At 45.2% G+C, this 14168-nt stretch overlaps 1 protein-coding gene across 3 annotated transcripts in view; it reads right to left on the bottom strand.

The window, feature by feature from the left end:
• BICDL1 (BICD family like cargo adaptor 1) overlaps window positions 1-14168 on the bottom strand; it is an 85068-nt gene that overhangs the window by 6011 nt on the left and 64889 nt on the right. Inside the window, exons 7-10 of one of the 3 annotated variants that reach the window (XR_010592744.1) lie at window positions 13032-13175; window positions 7562-7692; window positions 5070-5190; window positions 3859-3967 (exon numbers count right to left, since the gene is read on the bottom strand). Coding sequence is in view for 2 of the 3 variants with exons in the window: in XM_042841674.2 (XP_042697608.2) it covers window positions 5070-5190; window positions 7562-7692; window positions 13032-13175 (396 nt within the window). In the remaining variant the exon portion in view is untranslated. The remainder of the gene's footprint in view (window positions 1-3858; window positions 3968-5069; window positions 5191-7561; window positions 7693-13031; window positions 13176-14168) is intronic. The other 2 variants (XM_042841674.2, XM_065567838.1) reach the window with 2 other exon arrangements.

The following is a 14168-nucleotide window of genomic DNA, read 5'->3' as shown; positions in this document are numbered from 1 at the left end:
TTGTTCACCACAGCATTGTTGGACAGCTGCATGTGGATGTCTTAGAGCTCATGAGGCTGATTCTTTGCTGCCTTTCACCTGGTGGAGTCACTTACACCTGTGCAAAGTGGCTGTAACATGCTACTCTAGCAGAGTTCTGCTCTCCCTCCTGCCAGCTGTAACATTTCAGCGCCAGCTTGCAGGGGAGTAAAAGCCTTCACATGGTGCAAGGCACCAGAGAATCAGGCCCCGGGTTTCTTTCAGCCCAGGTGTTGTGGGCTTCTCCTACTCTACTGGGGTTTCATGCAGCTTGCCAACAGCCAGGCATGTCTTATTTAATAGTGAAAGCTAAAGGGAAGCTGTTGCATCTCTATTTGAATAAGCAACACAAAAACTCCTTTCATTATCTAAATTTTTCCCCATTTGCTTTTGGGGACACCACTGCTGCTCCTTATTCAGATAATGGTAGGCACGGGTAAAATCAGTGACAATATCTAGTGACCCATAGAGTAAGAAATGGCACTTATTCTCACCAATGTCATATTTTCCCATGATATGTGTTCAGTGGCAGATCCTGGGTTCTCCCGTGCAGAGATGTATGAATAAAAGACCAACTGGAGTGTTTAATTCCACTAAGATCTGCTGTTTCCATCCCCAAACTGAGATGAGAATGGTTTACCTTGATTGCATGCATGTGTCTCTATAAATGCACATACCGTAAATAAGCTATCCCCAGCACTAGGAAGCTATGACATATGGCTATTTTTGTCGAGGGCCTTTGGTTAAAATAGAGACTATGAGAGCAAACATGTAGTTTGGACCCCTCACCAGCACCAAGATACAATTATGAATTAAACACAGCTAGAGTAGTGGGAGAGTTAATTTAATTTTCTAAAAATACTTGGGGTCTTGGGGAACCCCCCCCCATACTTAAACTTCATTTATATTAGATGGTTATCAGACGCGAATGACTTTTTAAAAAATCTTTCAGTAAATCAGGCGGCTTGGCAAAAACTTACTGCAGTATAGGAATATATATTTTTTTAAAATGAGGAGTTCCATTTCTGATATAACCTTCTGTAGTGGGCCGCATTCTGCTGCCATTAAAGTCAATGGGAGCAGGATTGGTCCCGCTATATTTCTGCTGTTTGACATTATACACTATAAAATATAAAAGAGCAAATGCCTGTTTATAACACTACAATTTAGCAAAGTACTACACATGGTAACTAAGAGTGGTTGACCACATCAGTCCAAGTTCCAGTAGAAACCAGGGATGTCCATATAAGCCTTATCTGCAGCCTTTGGTATCTGTTGGACTGTCAGCAGTCAAAAGATAAGACTACAAATTAAAAAAAACAACAATTTTATTTCAATTACTCTTCTAGGTATGCGAATGAGACTGAACGCATTTTTAGCTATTAGCGGCAAGAATTTCTAGTGTGGGCATACGAGGTCAGAGTCCCACTGCCTTCCACTTTTTGAAGTCACATGCATGCAGAGTGGGTACAAAACGCTACCCAATCGGAAATCTCCACTCACAGGGGTGGTGGAGCTTAATATTCGCTTTGCACAGATTTAAATGACTGCACAATGGGAGAATGGGCTCATGGTCCTTACCAGAGGCAGGGACACCTTGAATAGTCCAGTTTTTCCATGTAGCTTTTGAAAGACTCCTATCCACTAGTGTGCGGAGTTTAAGTTCACTTGATACAGGGCATGTCTTCAGCTTTAACATGGCTGTGTAGTCACGGCCAACCTCCACAAGGGGCACAGCTCCCACTGTCTACACTGGCACTTTACAGCGCTGAAACTTGCAGTGCTCAGGAGGGTGTTTTTTCACACCCCTGAGCGAGAAAGTTGCAGTGCTGTAAAGTGCCAATGTAGACAAGCCCTAAGGGGTTTAGTCTTTGTGAGTTTGGGTCTGTACCTAGGGGGCGTCTCAGTTCTCAGTGAAAAGCAGCAATTTTTTTACTCCCAGGTCAGTAGCTGTTCTCATCTAGAGCCCGTTTGGTGGTCCGTGTAAAGTAAGTCTCCGTCCAGGCTTTACTGGGTAGATACCCCAGCGCTAAACCAATCACCACCTTGGCCATTTTAGAGATGACAAGGACTGAATGGATCACGGAGACTGAACTCCCTTCAACCCTAGAGAGGATCCCTCTAGGGCAGGATTGGGATGCACTGATCGGGCAGCGTCCAGGAGTTTGCTCTATCCAAGCCTGTGCTACCTGCTCTGTGAATAGCCAGAAGTTTTCAGTTGCAAGAGCTATCAATCCAGCATCCTCCACTACTAAAAACAGAGGTAAGTTATCTACTGTGTCATCCCATCTAGGCAAGATTCCCTGGTAACATCCATGGAATAGGAATTTTTTTTTTAAACTAACTAAATGTGGGATTTTTTTAATGTATCTTCTAATTTTTGTGTATGCAATTGGAGGAGTGTGATATGTGTTCTCAGCCTAGAAGGAGAGAAAAGCAGTTTCCTTCATTCTCAGGCTTGGTCTACACTTCAAAATTTACATCGGCAGAGCTGTGAATGCTGACTAAACTCCCAGTGTAGCCACAGCTATGCCAACAGAAGAGGACTTCTGAAAGCACACGTAATGTTGTTTGGAGAGGTCATGTTCCTACACTGGCAGAAAAACCCCTGTTGGTGTCGGTTGTGTCTACACTAAGGGGCTGTCAACATTGCTATGCCGGTATAAGCTTTGTAGTGTAGACACAGCCTGAGTGGGTCGTGTTATGGCTTTAAAGTTTGAGTCTTTGCCCAGCTGTCATTAACTTTGAATTGGCTTCCCAAATGACTGCTTCAATGTCAGATGGGCAAGTGTTGTAGTGGCTTGGAAAGCTAGTTCTATACGTTCTGATCAGGAAGAGAGAGGGCAATGCCTGCAATGGCTTTTCTTGCCAAAACGTTTTACACGCTAAGGGCCAAATTGTGCTCAGTTACACTACTGTAAGTCTCTATGGAGCAGTTCTGGGTTGACTCTGGCATAACCAAGAGCAAAGTTGGCCCTACGATGTAAAAAGGTTTTGCTTTAACTTTAAAACCCTTACCATGAAGCGATGTTTTGGCTTTACAAAGCTTTTCCAAAGGCTGTTTGTTCTCGTTCATTATTATTCTACAAAATTAACTCAGTTTTATAGGCCAAATTCATGCCTGCTGTAACTCCTGAAATCAATGAAGTTACACCAGGAGTTACAATAATTCTGATTATTTAAAATGGTAATTACCTGCTATGTTTTCTTGTTCACAGCCAGTTGTCCTAACACACATCAAACTCAGTGAAGTTTTCAAAGCAAAAGGACTTCAGGATTGGACAAATGACAACATACTCTTCAGAAAAGACTATTTCCCGGACAGACTCTATTAGCTTCACGAAAATAGACCCGACCTTTCCATTCATAGAGCTGTTCACATCCTCAGAAAGGAACAGCTCATTTCACCTGTTTAATAAGATTTGTGCACGTTCCAAGTGACATTTGTCATCAGTTTACCTGTGCAACCTCACTGAAGTCAATGGGTTGTGCAGGTGTAAGTGAAGGTAGAATTTTACCCTTATAGACCTGTTCTTGCTCCTGTTAAAGCCAATGACAAGACTCCCACTAGCTTCAGTGGATAATCATACCCTAGCTTTGGAGAGGAAAACCGGTGTTAAAAGGAAACAGCTATAGGAGACAGACAGTGGATTCCAATGGGCACCTTGCACTGTGTGGAAATGATCATGGAGGACGCCATGTGTAATGAAAGTAGTGAATGGAACAGAGGCTAGTGTAGTCTGTGAGACACACTTTCCTTCAGCAGAGAATGAAACACCACTGGACTTGGATGTGATGGGAGAGTGAATGAGGTGGGTGGGATGGAGCGTGGGAGCTCACCTCAAAGGCAGGAGGGGTGTACGACAAAAGCTGTTGGTACGGGAACTGAGAAAGGCCACTAGATCAGAAACCAAAGGAGCCAGATAGTAAAAAGCCCTGAGGAAGCAAACTGTAAGCAGGAGAAAAAAGAGAAACGAGAACACAATGGAGTTGAAATAGGAGAGAGGTTGCATGGGAGAGGTTGCTACTGGTCAGGTTGGATAGTCAGTGCAGTCGTCATCATACTAGTTCTGTAACAACCTACAACAAACCAGGGATCCATCAATCTCTGCCTTGAGCTTTGTCTCTCCTTCCATTTGTTTGTATCTTTTTTCACACATCCCTCCCTCCATATTATTTGTCCAAATAACTACTGTATCTTATTTCTCTCAAGCGATCTCTGGCTTTGTGTGACTTTGGTGCTAGTGGCTCCCAAACTGGAAGAACCCAGGTTAGCCATTTTACCCATACTTTGGAGTGGGACTGAGTTTTCACCTTTCCATCTAGCTAGATTTTCTGACGAAAAAGAAAGCATTTACATCTGTGTCCTGAAATGGTAGAGCCCAAATGATCAGTAATGGCTTCATTGCCTCTGTTCCCTATCTGAAAAGGAGGCACAGGAGACTGACTGAAGTTTTTAGAAGATTTAGTGCTGCTACATGTGGGTGTCTTCAGTCAGTATGTTACTCGGATAGTAATCTGATCTGAGATGGTCAATGTCTCTGATCTATGGACATCGGAAATCTAGAGAAAGGAACCTTTGTCCCGCCACAGCAAAACTTTTCCACGTCCACATCCCAGAGACTGAGCCAGGTCGAAGCTGTTAGAAAGAAGGAGCTGAGTTTTGAAAAGGAGGTGTCCCTGTCACCAGGGCTATGTGCAGCTGTGAAATTAGAGTTGGTTCCTTTAGTTGCTCTGTCCCCATATTAAATAGTTGTTTCTTTATAGTACACTGTCTGCAAGGGTCCAAATCCAGAGATCACTCCCCTGCTTTAACCCTGGGGCTCTCTGTGGCTTGTGCCCTTCACACTAGTGTTTTATTACTTGAGAAACAACAACTTTTGTATTCCAGATATATTCCAGCTTCATGTGTGATATGAGCTTACAGACCAGAAGGAGTCAACCTGTGGAACTTTCCCTTCCTCAACCAGAATACCCCTCGCCTTGAGCCAATGATCTGTAAGTGCTTCCTGCCAATGCTCCACTTTGCACCGATGTTGGGCATCACCTACCTGCCATGCCTCAAGCTGCTGTGAGAGGTTCAGTTTCTGTTGAATAGCATCCAGCAGCTGACTGTTCAGAGACATCATGTCGATCTTGCACTTGGCTAGTTCCATTTCCACGGCATTCTTCCTGGGGGGAAAAAGAGAGACATGGACAATCTCAGAGCACAATTCAATTTTATCTAGATCAATTCCTGCAGGTCTTCAAAACCACCTCACCGGTGTTCACTGATTTCCATTCAGCAAAATCAGGATATGGAACCTGAGATCAGATCTGCCAAAGGACTCTGAATATTCAGTGGGTGACTAGCTCCAGCTTCTACTGGGACAATGAAAAGGAGATGTATCCTGCCACCAGGTGAGCAGAGCCCTTATCATATGGAGAATACTTCTCTGTAGAGGGGGAATGGAAAGTGGGACATACTCTGATAAATTGTTGTGTAGGCTTCCACTGTTAAGACCCCGCCCAAACAATTTACACTTGTAAGTCTTTATTCAACCATTTCCTGTGCCTCATATGCCCAAGAAATAATATAAACTGGTAGGGAATATCCTGGCTGCTAATTGTAGCTGCAAGTTTGTTCTGATATTTGTATTAACCGTATCTGATTCATCCGCTACCCTGCAATAACAACTTTCCCCTGCTTTTCTGCAGAAGAGTGGTCTAGGAATTAGTTTTTATGTTATAGGCAGAGCTAGTTGCACCGCCTACGCTTAATGATGCTCAACACCTCTCATTAAAACACTGTTCTCAGTTGCTTATAACTTTGCCAAATTAACTGTTCAGGCTGAAATTTTCCATGCGGGGTGTCTGCCTGAGGCTGAATTGTTTTGGAAAGTTTCAGCAAAACTGGCTTGAGACAGGAGGGAAATACATTTTGCCCATGTTAATAATATTCTTGCAACTGCTCCTCTGAGACGGTCCAATGCCTCCAGTCTTTGGAGCAGGGTTTTGAAGTTTGGCAGGGGATGTCACCCTGGTGCTTGGGATGTGCCTTTTACTGTTTTTTATATCTGTCTGTGTGCGCACAAACACTCTTACCGAAAGCACCATCCCACCCTTCCCTTGTCTGCAATCGGTCACAGTCACTGTACACCCTCTCTCCAGTAATAGCTCACACACCCAGTTCCACACACCGTAAATATTAACGGCTTGTCCCATGTGAACTACTAAGGTCACCTGAACAGCAAAAAATCTGCAGATCTCCAGTGAAAGGCCCCAGGTCTGAGTGTTTCAGAAAAATATGCTTCTATTGTAAAACAGCTCATCACTGCTAGATATTAACAGTGGAATTTATGCATCCCCCGAGTGGCATAGTTGCCATAGAGACAGCAGAACTGGCAACCCATACTGCTATTAAATGTCAAAGCAAGCCTTTTGCACCAAACATCAGTAGCAGGGATATTCCCTACTTCGGCCAACAGATGGAGCTGTTACAATGGCATTCTGAAGGGATTTGGTACCTTTTGGGACACTGTAAAGAACACTTGACAGATCATGTAATTAAAAAAAAAATTGAGCCGTTGTGTATGCCTGCTTATCTGCCCTCCCTCCTCATATGCATGCATGATTTGATGTGCTCTGCTCCTCTTGCCAACCCAGCAAGGATTAGGCGTTGCTGTAAGGAAGTGGGCTGCATTGTGTTCTGTCCTGTCTCACTTCACCGGAGGTCAGAGAGTCTCCTCTGATCTAGAGTAAGCAGAATACAAGTGCTTTTGCCCTTCTCCCCTTCCTCCAGAGCCTGGTGTCCTGCACTTCATGTTCCTCCCTCAGGCTGCCTAAAACTGAGCCCGCAACGATGGGGAGGGAAGGGGCAGACTGGGAAGGTAAAAAAATGAAAAAATGTGGCATAAAGACTGGATCGAAGTCATGGGAGGGGAAGGACAGAGGGATGCGGTAAGAGGGTTGCACAGAGAAAGTAAAGCAGGAGAAAGGGAGAGCAGAGGGAAGGTGGAGCACAGAGGCTAAGGGCAGAGGAACAGGACAGAGAAGCATAATTGAAGGACCAGAGGATTGCAATAACAGAGATTCACCAGAGCAAAATGGAAGAGGGGGGCTGGAAGAGCTATGGAACAGGTTAGAGAAGGTGCAGTAGCAGAGATACACAGAGGAACTGGAAGGGAGGCTAGAAGAGCAAAAGAAAATAGGAGGAGGAGGAAGGGACCAGTTCCAATATTTGTATTCCCTTCCCAAATGGGGCAATAGCCATCCCTTGGCTTGATGAAAAGATCTGTCCCCCAGAGTTGCTAAAATAGACTGTATGGAGTTTCTTTTAAATGAGAGCAGAACTGCTGGTTCCAGGAACTTCCCGGGATCAGGACCCCTGTCACAGGCACTTAGCAGGACTCCTCAGCACTCAGAAGTGGGCAGATCTATCACTTTACTGGCAGCAGCCTGGCAACAAAGCTGCCCCCAAAGTGTCTGCTTTGAACAAACTGATGGGTAAATTCTGAGACCACAACCCAAACCCATCTCTGTTTTTCAATAGAATTCTAGTTACTTGGCAATGGCCTCATCTCGATCCCTGATGGCCTTCAGAAGCTGTTCATTTGTCTCCTTATCTTCAGCTGACCCTCGGAGCCTGTCCCTTTCTTCTTTCAGCGCAGTCATCTCCACACTCAGCAGCGTCACCTGTCAGGAACAGGAAGAGCACTGACAAACATTTCTCCTCTCAGGGTAATAATTAGCACTGGTGGAAGGTGCCCAACTGGCAGCTTGAAGAGAGAAGTCCTCTAATCACAGAGCACATAGCATGAGCAGTGACGGCTACCACTGGACATGTGCCTCATCTCTCATCTGAATGAACCACCTTGTAAGGGTGAGAGTTTCCAGTCTCCGGGCCCATCAAACCTTGACCTTTACAGAGGCTGCCAACAAAGGTGATAACTGAAGTGGTGGCTCCTACCTGCAAGGCCTAAGCTTTGCCAATTCACTTGTCATGGGCTGCCAAACAGCCATCAGATGGCAATGACTCCATTCCATTCCATTTAATGATCACCATGGATAATGTTAAAGGCCATTTTAAAGGCTCCACTGCAGCCCCTATGATCCACCATAAAGGAGATGAGTTGTGATCCTGCTATCTCAGCTACATTACAGCCACTGAAGGTTCACTGTCAAAATGTTACTTCCTCACCAAGAGACAGTCCTCTATTGATCCAATGTCCTTTCAGCCTGCACTCTGGTCTCTGATCTTTCCTTGACATCACTTGGGTTCATAAATTTTCAAGTGCCTCCCACCCCACCTCAATACGTTTAAAAAACTAAAAAAAATAAAAAAACTCATTTTCCTGACTGTCTTTTCTTTAGAAGTAGTGAGCCGTTAAAAACAAACCTATGCAAGAGTGATGATGTGAAAAAGGCCACTCAGCTCTAAGGTTACTGGCACTCATCAGAATTTGAATTAGACTTTAAAATACATGTAAAATATTTAATAATCTGAGAATCTATTTACCCTTTATCCCAGTCCAAAGTGAATTAATAGCTTATGAAATCATGAGGGACTCACTCTATCACAGCTCTGCAAACCTCCATAGGCATTTGGTGTCTTGGTCTGCTATATGCAGGAATTCCATTACCAACATACTGCACTACCACCTTGGAAATCTTTCTGAGATGCAACAAACTGCCCTTCTCTAAACCTCACTGGTGGTGGGAAGACAGCTAAGAAGTTATCGACCACATCGATATTTCCAGTGACCGTAGAAAAGTATCTGCCATGAATCCGCTTCTGGGCATGGACCGATTGTGGGAGATGAATGTACACAGAGAAACTGCTTTTGAAGATGGAGTTCTGATGCCAGGTTAAAATACAGTACTGGCTGGCAAGTCTTTCTGGGAGGCTGAAGGAGAGGGTGAGATATGTTCACTAGGCTGAAGTCCTACACAGCATTGGACTCTCCGTGTCCAAGTAAAAAATACAGAACCATAGAAATGTAGGGTTGAAAGGGACCTCAAGAGGTCATCTAGTCCACCTCGTATGCTGTGGCAGAACCAAGTAAACTTAGACCATCCCTGACAAGTGTTTGTCTGACCTGTTCTCAAAAACTTCCAATGGTGGGGATTTCCAAAACCTCCCATGGAAGACTATTCCAGAGCTTAACTACCCTTATAGTTAGAATTTTTTCCTAATATCTGACCTACATTTCCCTGGCTGCAGATTAAGCTGATTACTTCTTGTCCTACCTATCATTTTTGCTGTTCTCCTGTGGACTCTCCCCCATTTTATCCACATCTTTCTTGCAGCGTGGCACTCAGAACTGTGTGGCACCCAGAACTGGATACAGTACTCCAGCTGAGGCATCACCAATGCTGATCAGAGTGTGACAATTACCTCCCAGCTTTGAGAGGTGAGGTAGTGGGTTGTAATGGAATTAACTGCAAGAAGCTACCCAATACTTTGTTTGAAGTATTGCTGGGAGCATCTCTAGGAAAGGCTCTGGCTTTAACTTGAATCTTCTCCGTGTTAGCATATTCCTAAGAACGAAAGAGCTGTTCCCTGTGAGATTGCCACACAAGCACTAGGGAACCCTTCGAAGATATTTCTGTGTATTAATCATTCATACAGCTCCTCATTTGTGTTTGTTCAACTGGCCCTGATTGGGAAAGCCACCACGCTTATTCCCAGGAAGGGGAGGGTTATACAGTCCCAATACCTTCCTCCAAGTGGCAGTGGTCAGAAGTCCTAAATGAGCTGTAAGACATTGCATTAGTTGTTCTCCCCCTCACCCCCCATAGGAGCGGAACACAGTTCAGAGCATGTGGCTGGGGAGCCCACGCTATTTCATCCATCTAAAGCAGATGAGCTTCCAAGCAGAGGTTTGAACAGTCTTTCAGCATGGGACAGTCTATAAGAATTGATTGGTTTCTTTGCTCATAGATTGCACTGCATGGCAAGCCCTGTAAATATGCCAGTTAAACATATCCAGAGGTGTGTTAGAAGGCACTGTCCTGTAATAATATCTGTAGCTGTGGATGTACAGAGGGGTGTACAGCATAAAATACACCACTTGGTGGGAGTAGAATGGAGCAGTCATTCCCCTGCCCGGCAATTTTCTTTAGCATTAAACAAGATTTTCTGATTGTTTCTCCCATGTGGTTACTTACCCCGTGGAAACTGTGGTTCTTTGAGTAGTCAATGCGGACCCACTCTAGATGTGCATGGGCCTGATCAGTGAGAGAGTGGATTTATTTTTTAATAGCAGCGTTCACTGGGCAACATATTCATGCTGTGCTGCCTCATGCTCCCATATGGGGGCAGAAAGAGTGGGGTGGCTGTGACGATTCTCAGTTCCTGTGTTGCTGAGGATTCTGAAAAGCGGTGACAGAGGATGGGTTGTGGGAGCTGCACTGACAACAACAGCATCCTGAAGAACCACAGTTACTATAGAATGGTGACTTAGTCTTTCTTCTTCGAGGTTGTCAGTGTGGATCCCACTGTAGGTGACTGGCCACCACTACCCTCCCTGAATGGTGGGAGTGAGGGTTTTAACTGTATCAGTCAAACAGTGATTGAAGTACCGCTCTCCTGAATTTGGCATCCGACCAGGCTTCCTTATCAAGTGCATGAAGTTACTGGGTTGCTCTGTGTAGCCTTATAGATTTCAGAGATCACCATGTTCCTGAAGCAGGTGGAAGATGCCGGCTGTACTCTGGAGAAGTGTGCTTTGATGTCTGGAGGGAGATGCTTGCCAACAATGTGCTAGCAGGTGGATCCCGTGTGATGAGATAGCTTACCCTTTTGATGTGCTGGATATGGCCTGAAAGCCTTGCTTCTGGTGAGGTAATAGACAGAACAAAGCACTAGAGAGGTCTAAGTAGGCTCTTCCTTTCTCCTGGCACCGAGCGTGGCTTTGGGAAGAAGGCTAGTCAAGCAATCCATTGGTTTAGTGGAATTCTGAGACCACCGTAGGGATGAACTTGGGATATTGTATCAGTACCACCTTGTCCCTATGAAAGGGTGTGTAAGGCACTCTGGCCATAAGGGCTTGGAGTTCATTAACTCTCTGTGCTGAGATAATGGCCACACAAAAGATGATGTTAAGGTGGTAATCAAAGCACTCGGACAGTGTTTCAAAGGGGGGATCCAAGCTTTAGAAGGAGGCATTGAGGTCCCAGATGGGAGTTGGGTCTTTGACTGGAAGGCAAGCCCTGTAAGGGAGGCCTTTGAGGAATTTTGATACTGTAGGGCTGCGAAGACCAGCTATGAGTGTACTGGAGTGCGACAAGCAGATATTGCAGCAAGATGAACCCTGGGAGAGCTGAATCCTAACTCTGCATGATCTTGGATATTATTCAGGGGATCAAGTCATGCCAAGACCACGTGCCTTGCATCTGCAGGTGGTTCAGGTGGGTGCCCCAGCTTGTCCTTTAAGCGTCCGTAATAAGCGTTATCAGGAGGGAAAGGACAGAAAATGGCACCCCTTTTCTTATGTTCACTAGGTCTAGCCACCAAGTGAACTCTTGCATGACCTGAGGCACTGAACAGCTTTCTGAGATGTCTGGACAGGAAGTATACAGATGTCAGCCACAACTGTAAGGGCTATAGGTGAAGTCTGGCAAGTGGCATATGCATGGACACTGACATGTAGTCTAAAAGTCTCAGACACATATGCACTGTCGGAGGTAGGCTCTTGCCAATCTGGAGTCAATTAAAGCTCCTCTGAACTCATCTGCAGTGGCATGAGAAACAATGTCTCATAGTTCACAAGGAGTCCTATTTAAGAGAATAGGGAAAGGAGGTATTCCAAGACTTAGAAATCTCGTGTTGGAACATGCCTCAGCCAGTCATCCAGGTATGGGTGGACATGGATTCCCTACCTCCTTAAATGCTCTCCCAGCACTGCTAGGCATTTGGTTAATATTCCTGGTGTTGTGGAGAGTCCAAAGGGCAGAACCTTGCATTTTTAATGGTTGGGCCCCACTGTGAATCTTAGGTACTTCCACAAAGCCATACATCTGACTCACAAGAAGTACGCATCCTACAAGTTGAGAGCCGTGAGCCAGTCTTAAGCGTAGAACGACGGAATGATGGAGGCACGCTGAACCAAAGACAACATATGTATTTGTTGAGTTTCCTCAGATCTAGGATAGGCCAAGACCCCCTTTCTTTTTCAGAATGAGGAAATACTGGGAGTAGAAGCCTCTTGCCTTAAGATCTGGTGGAACCCGCTTCATCTAGGAGCCACAGAGCAAAGAGGCCACTTCTGTTAGTAGTTGGCTGTTGTGAGAAGGATCCCTGAAGAGCAAGGCAGAGGGCAAAGAGTGGAACTCAGTGGGGTGGCTATGGGACCAGTGACTTGATCTCCAAAGTCTCGGCAATCCTCACAAGGAACTCCTAGAATGTTTGAGTCATCCTTTGCAGGTGCCGTTGCCATTGGATACCACTTCATCTAGCAGCGAAGAGTGAAGACCATTTAGTGGTGAGATGAGGCACTGACATTGCTCAGCTCCTGGATCTGTCTCTTCCTAGTATTCAGGCATCAGTGGTTTGGCCGGGGATGCTGCTGGGGAGAGAGATCTCTTCCTTTTCCTCAGTTCTGGAAGGCTTTGAAGAAGTGTTTAGGTTGAGCTGAAAATTAGTGTGTTGGATACTTGCCGGGTTCTGTCTTGCTGCCACGGCCAGTAAGAGGGAATCAAGACACAGTTGCAGCCATCCCACCTTTATGCTCTCGGATGGGGCCGCACAGGGTGCATACATGGCTCCTGCCACTCCAGTTCCAATCTTGCATGTGCATGAGGCACATGCACACCTACAGAGGGATCCACACTGAGATATACTTGAAGAACATTGGGTTAGCAAAAATGGACTCATACAGGACTCTGAAAGGTGTTGCCAACAGGTCTTCTCAGGATATGACTAGATGACCTCTTCCAAATAAGCAGAGCACCCTGTGGGAATGTGCCACAATCCTGTCTTACAAAGCAACATGCATTTCAGAAGGTCCAGGGAATCTGCATGGATTGCTCACCTGGCTGTGAAGTCTCTGCAGTTCCTCCAGGCTCTGCCTCAGTTTCCCTCTTTCTCCCTCCATTAACTCCCTCAGGGCCCTTGAGTCCTCACTTGTTTGCCTGATCTGTTCTTCTAAGGCATCATCATCACTTCTCCGAGAACTCTGGCAGCAAGAGAGAAACATCTTGCTCAGCTTTCATTTATAAGTTACAGTTTGCATTAATTTTGTACTGATTTGGGGCCAGCTCTAAGAAAGTACGAGCAAAGTGGGAACGTCACTCTGCAAGAGCTCTGAAGTTACAGTACACGTTCACATACATTTATAGTGTCCAGAGGGCTCACAAAGCAGCCAGTCACAAATACATCAACTAAGACGAACACACAGCCCCTAAGCCTGGGTAGAAAGAACACACACAGGTTACTTACCTTAGCATAAAGATATACAGACACGCTCCCCACTCTGTAATACTCTACCCGCATCTCTGACTACAACCCAGCTCCGATATTTACCTCTTCATACACTTATTCCTAACCAGCTTTCCATGTTTAGGCCTTTATATGTTATCTCCATTCTCCCTTGAACAAATACAATCTTGTATTCTTTCTCAACCTTTTATGATTCAATCCCAACTCCTACAGGCATTGAAACTGGTTGGGTCAGGGTTCCCATTCATGTCTGAGGTTTGCAGGTACACATAGCCTGCTGGCTTATTTCTGGAGGTGCCATTCCAGAATGGAGCTGCCTTCAGGTTGGCTGTTTCCTTGTGGGGAACACACAAGTCTTGAGGATGAAGCAAATGGAGGGCCAAGATGTGACTTTTGAGTCTTTGTGAAAGGCTACACATTTCCCCACTACTTTACTCTGTCATGGAGGTTGTCCCAGTTCTCCAAAGAGAGGATCTGCAGGTCACCTCCAGCATGATTCTATTCAATCACCTATTATGTTAAGTTTCTGAGCTCTGCTTCTATCCTCAGTACTCCAAGACAAAAATAGGTGATATGTTGCTGCAGGAGATTCTCTCTCCCATGCATAGGGGACACCTCTGGTGACTTATCACAGGAGGGTTTGTGTCTACTCTATAGGACCCCAATTCTCATGATAACTCTTACCTTGCTTTTCACTCTCACTGATCTCTTTATATCATTGCAGTTTAAA

The sequence above is a fragment of the Chrysemys picta genome, chromosome 15 (genome assembly GCF_011386835.1).
Source record: "Chrysemys picta bellii isolate R12L10 chromosome 15, ASM1138683v2, whole genome shotgun sequence".
NCBI lineage: Eukaryota > Metazoa > Chordata > Testudines > Emydidae > Chrysemys > Chrysemys picta.
The sequence above is the reverse complement of the archived record's forward strand: the minus strand, read 5'-3'. Positions and strand labels throughout refer to the sequence as shown.